The sequence below is a fragment of the Chrysochloris asiatica genome, unplaced genomic scaffold, assembly GCF_000296735.1.
Source record: "Chrysochloris asiatica unplaced genomic scaffold, ChrAsi1.0 scaffold00288, whole genome shotgun sequence".
In the NCBI taxonomy this organism is placed as follows: Eukaryota; Metazoa; Chordata; class Mammalia; order Afrosoricida; family Chrysochloridae; genus Chrysochloris; species Chrysochloris asiatica.
The window spans coordinates 1,734,932-1,740,883 of record NW_006408806.1 but is presented as its reverse complement, the minus strand read 5'-3'; the positions used below and the strand labels follow the sequence as shown (position 1 = coordinate 1,740,883).

Here is a 5,952-nt window from a genome sequence, read left to right as displayed (position 1 = left end):
GGAGAAGGATGTCATGCTGGGTAAGGTGGAGGGTCAGAGAAAAAGAGGAAGACCCCCAACGAGATGGATCAGCCAGGTGACATCATTGATGGTGTCAAGTGTGGCGGCGGTAGTGAGGTTGGCCCAGGATCAGACATTGTTTCGTTCTGCTGTGCGTGGGGTCACCTGTTGAGTCTGTTGTCTAGCTACTATATCATTCATTCCCTCTTAGCATTTCCTAGATTTAATCAGCACTTGGCTGGGAACCACAAGATTGGCAGTTCAGACCTACCAGCTGTTCCTTGGAAACGCGGTACAGGGTTGCTATGAGTCGTAACCAACTCCACGGCAGTTAGCAACAGCAATTCTTTACCAAACATGATTTCTTTTCTGGTGATTTGTCTTTCCTGATGATTTGTAGAAAGTAAACAAATCAAAGACTTGCCATCTTCACTTATAAGGAACATTTTTAGTTGTATTTCTTCTAAGACTTTTTTAATGTTCTTCCCTAGCACTACAGTTTGAATGCATCAGTTCTTCTGTATGTCCTTTTCACTCTCCAACTCTCACCTGCACATGTGTATGAGGTGATTGAAAAGACCATGTCTTGGATCAGACTGTTAATTGTTAAGTGCCATCTAGATGGTTCCAACCCATAGTGACCTTTATAGGGTTTCTGAGTAGTGGCTGGTGAGTTTGAACCGCTGACCTTATGGTTGAGTGCTTATCCTACAGCACCACAAATGACACCTTTGCTTTTTACAGATTTAAAGAGGAGTCCTGGTGTGGCGCTGTGGGTTAATGCGCCAGACTGCAAAGTTGTATGAACTGCAATGTCAGTAGTTCAAGCTCACCAGCTGCTCCTTGGAAACCCTATACAAGGTCACTATGGGTTGGAATCGACTCGGCGACACTTAACAACAAGAGCAGTATTGTAGGTGATTTGGAAAGAAGCAAACAAAAATACTCTATATCACATATACCTTAGCAATACTATTACCATTGCTTTGTTGTTATTTTGTTATTTAGTGTTCTTGAGTTGGTTCTGACTCATGGCGACCCTATATAAGGTTTCCAAGAAGTAAGTGGTGGATTTGAACCACTGACTTTGCAATTAGCAGTTCAGTGCTTTTCCTACAGTGCCCCACCATAACTCTGTTGCTATCGAAGTTTTAAAAATAGATAAAGGACTTCTAGTAACATAGTAATTATGAGTTAAACTGCTAACCTCAAGGTCAGCAGTTCAAAACTACTAGCCATTCCATGGGAGTAAGGTGAGGCTTTCTGCTCCCATAAAGCTTCACAGCCTCAAAAATGCTGTACAGGGTCGCTGTGAGTCGGAACTGACTCCACGGCACATAACCACCACCACCACCATGGGAGTTTTAAAACAATCTTAAGCCAGACTATTTTAAGTTTACTTTGCCATTAGTTATCCTTGATTGTTGTAAAGTGCTGGTAATGTGGTTTCAATCCATAGTGCACAGGGTTTCTGAGGAATGGCTGGTAGGTTTGAATCACTGACCTTGCTGTTAGCAGTCTAGGGCTTACCCTACAGCTCCACTTAAGGGCTTCAGTTATATCTTTGTTGTTGTTGTTAGGTGCAGTTGAGTTGCTTCTGACTCGTGGTGAACCCTGTACCCAACAGAAGAAAACACTGCCTGGTCCTGAGTCATCCTCACAATTACTGTTGCATTGAAGCCCATCTCATTGGGGGTCTTCTTCTTTTTTGCTGGGCCCCAGCTTTATGATGCATGTTGTACTTCTGCAGGAACTGATTTCTCCTGATAACATGTCCAAAGTATGAGGGACAAAATTTTGTCATTCTGCTTCTAAGAAACATTCTGGCTATAAATCTTGTCATCTGACAGTCTATTATACTTGGAAGATTCTTCTCCAACATAACTCAAATGCATCAGTTTTTCTTTGGTTTTCCTTATTTATTGTCCAACTTTGATATGCATATGAGGCTGTAGAAATACCATGAGTTAGGTCAGACACACCTTAGTCCTCAAACTTTGCTTTTGATTCTTGTGGATTGCATCTGGTGAGATCCATATATATATCCGTCTTTTATGTTGTTTAAAAAAGGCATTTGCAATGAATAAATCATTGGTCTTTAGAAGGTTATAATAAAATACAGTCGAAATGAATTTGGGAGAGAAAAACAAAAGTCCATTAGACTTCTGTAATGAGTTAACTTCCCAAAGATGATCCTGTATTTTTAAGGTATAATATGAAAGAAGATACTATTAGCTGTTTTTATTATATCTTTAGAAATTTTTGTTTCTCACTCCTTATTTGTATGTTGTATTGTAGAATTCCACAAACATGCCAAAAACCACCACAAACTAGGAGGGTACAATCTCTGATGGATACAATAGTCAGTGAGATCACACTGGTATAGAATGTGCTCATTAATCTTTTCTACCAATCAGACTGTCAGTAGGTGAGATATAAAAGGCACAGTATGCTTTACCTGTTGTTTTTTCCTTCACATATTATTTGAATGAAGCCATTCAAATATGTTGTTGTTGAGTCGATTCCGACCTATAGTGACCCTGTATAGGGTTTCCAAGGAGCAGCTGGTGAGCTTAAACTACCGACTTTGCAGTTCAAACAGCTTTGTGGTCTGGAGCATTAACCCACAGCACCACACCATAAATAATTACATGGCAGGAGTTCTGGGTGAGTGATAGCAGACATCTTTAAGAATATAGTGGGGATGGAGGAAATTATGCTATGTGAAATCACCAGAGGACAAATATTGTGTGAGACCACCTCAGTAAAAAGTTAAGAAAAGGTTTTCACACTAAAAGAAACATTCTTTGATGGGTACTAGGGGTGGGAGGGAAGGAGCTGTAATTCACTGGCTAGAGAGTCGCCATGTATTAACAAGTGGGGGACAATACAACATACAATAAATATAGGAAGATTGACAAAAATATGATGGAGGTGTAGGGGATGACACGATGAGAAGTGCAAAAGTTAAAGGTAGCAGAGGTAAATCCTGTTAAATACACAACCCGGTGATCACAGTGATCTAAGGGCAGATGCATGAATACACATGTGGGCTGAATGGGTGTGAGAGAAAGAATGGGGATATACTTACAAATAGGTTTGACAGAGGATATTTGTACATGGGAGTATTTACCTTTGTTGCAAATATATTCATGATATGTGCTGGAACATACAGTGGGCAAAGTTATTCTTAGACATAACCAAATACCTTGAGGGAATGAATGGCTGAGCTTGGGGGCTCAGGACCATAGTCTTGGGGTACCATGGTCAATTGGTATAGCCTACAAAAACAGTGTTCTGTATTGTACTTTGGTGAGTAAGATCTTAAAAGCTGGGATCTTAAAAGCTTGGGAGCGACCATCTAAGGTGCAACTGTTGGTTTTTCCCTGTCAAGAAGAAAGAAGAGTAATGAAAATCGAAGACATGTGGAAACAATAACTCCAGTGGGTTAATGGACTATGTGAACTTAAGTCTCCATGACCCTGAGACTAAAAGAACTAGTGTTTGTTTACCACTATCAACTTCTTTCAAAGGGATCATATTAGAAGGTCCTGATTAAAGAGGAAGTGAAATGTAGAGCCAAACTCAAAATCACAAAAAAGACCAGGCATACGAATCACATGTTGTTAAGTGCTGTCGAATCAGTTCTGACCCATAGCGACACTATGTAGGGTTTCCAAGGAGTGGCTGGTGAGATTTAACCATCAACCTTGTGGTTCAAGTGACTTTGCAGTCCTGCACATTAGCCCACAACGCCACACCAGAACTCCATGAATCAGATAGAGACTAGTAAAAGGCAGAGCCTATGGCCCTTAGTTTACTCTTCAGATCTGGAACTGAACTCATCCTGTGGCTCAGTTTTCAGGGAACATTAGATAGATCTGTAAGGGGAACAGTAACACAAATGAGGTATATTCTATACCTTAGAATAATCAATCATCTGAGATCAAGAGGGTATTATTTACCCGAGGATAAAGTTCAAAAGGGTTAGGAATGAAAGAGGAATGGTGGAAACAAGAAACACAAGTAGGAAGTGGGCTAAGTGATGTTACATTGAGGACATTGCAGTTCATGAGATGAAGCAAAATGTGTATGAATTATAGAATGTAAAACTGATGATCTGCTCTCTAAACCTTCACCCAGCTAGAAAACGAAAAAAAGGAATATGGTGTGGATTAGAGTTGGGCCCTAAAATATCAATAAGAGAAGAGAGTTGGGGGGAAAAAAAAGATAATCTGTTTGTTCCTCCATTTTAGGCTGGCTTACAGTTGGACCAACTCTTACGAATAGCAACTACAATGCAGAAACATATGCATCCTACTTCAGCACTCCTAATTCCTACCTGACTGGATGTACAGAAGAAATTGAGAGACTCCGACCGAAATCACCTCCTCCCAAATCTAAATCTGATCGGGGAGGTGGAGCTCCCAGGGGTGGAGGAAGAGGTGGAACTTCTGCTGGTCGCGGCCGAGAAAGAAATCGATCTAACTTCCGAGGAGAAAGAGGTGGCTTTAGAGGGGGCCGTGGAGGAGCTCACAGGGGTGGCTTTCCACCTCGGTAATTTCTCATCTTGTTAATGCCCTTGCTTATTGCATTCTGAATTTCAATTGAGAGACTAATTTAGAACTCAGTTCCAGCTTGCACTTTGCTGCAGGGATATTTTAACCAACTTTCCTTGCAGTTGACACGCTATTTTTTCCACCAAGTGATCCTACTCTTTGTCATGTGCATGTAACAGAACAAAATGCAGCACAAATGCCTTTGCCTTCTGAGACTGAGCTTAATTCCTACTCATTACAAAGGCTGTTGCTTTTTAGAAAGAGTCCAACTAAAAGGTAAAAATATCCGATCTGTAGTTTAATAACAGTACTGCAGAAGCAGAGAACGTGCGTCATCGGATGGAGTTTAGCTTCTGCCAATGTTGTAACATTTTCTTGATGAAACCATAAAAAGAGGGAAACTACTTTTTTTCTTTTTACTCTTAAAAATTCAGATATAATTTGAATATTTCAGCATACTTAAAAAAACAACAACCCAAACTTAAAAACTCAAAAAGCTCGTCATCATCATCTCAGTAGTACAGCCACAGATGGCTCTTAGTCATGCATCCTACGAAGCAAACAAGGACAAATGTTAGGACTTTGGTGTGGACTTGAACTTGGATTGAACTTTGAAGCAAAGACACCTGGTTTTCCGGTACTAGTGTTAAACATTTTAGGGACTAAAGTACTTGATGATTGAGGAAATGACATATTTTTTAACTTGGTATGGAGAAAATTTAATGTAAAACCAATTAGAGAAACCATCAGTTTAAGGTTACAGTTTAGAATATGGAACTACAGTTGCCTTTTATTAAAAGCATATGGTGCACTGTTTGTTTTTAAGGGACTGGTTATGCAAATCTGTTAGTTGTATAAGACTTTCTGCTGTTATTTCTCTTTCTACACTGTAAGTCATGTTTTAAATGAATTTGTTGAATGAAATATCATTGTTATTCTTGATAAATACATTTTTTATTTGTTTGATTTTTCTAATGAAACTTTAAACTTTTGAAATTTGGGAGTCTTGTTTATTTTCTATAAATGGAATTACTGTTGCGACTCGATGAACAGAGGATTGACCTAAAATCACGCTTTTCCTTTGGTCTATGGTGCATTGTAGTGGCTGTTCTGGGCTTTTTACTGACGCGTGTTCTATCTAAGCCAAGGTTATATTACACACACTAAAGGCTGAGTTTGAAGGTAGAGATTGAATTATAGAAATAGGATTGAGGTGTATTTTTTTTTAAATAACAATAAACTTGCTCACATTGTTAGCACTATCTAATGCTCTTAGCATTTGACTAACATGTTCCTTGCTGTACATATTTTGTGTCACAATTGGTTAATATCTTGCTGACATGATGCTATAGTAATTACAAATGACCTGGAAGCAGAACTGTATTCAAGAGAA

The 5,952-nt window shown here is 39.3% G+C and overlaps 1 protein-coding gene across 1 annotated transcript in view; it reads left to right on the top strand.

The window, feature by feature from the left end:
• METTL14 (methyltransferase like 14) overlaps nt 1-4,561 on the top strand; it is a 69,517-nt gene extending 64,956 nt beyond the window's left edge. The window contains exon 11 of the mRNA XM_006874589.1: nt 4,257-4,561. Coding sequence (XP_006874651.1) covers nt 4,257-4,561 — 305 coding nt within the window. The remainder of the gene's footprint in view (nt 1-4,256) is intronic.
• Nucleotides 4,562-5,952: the final 1,391 nt, after the last annotated feature.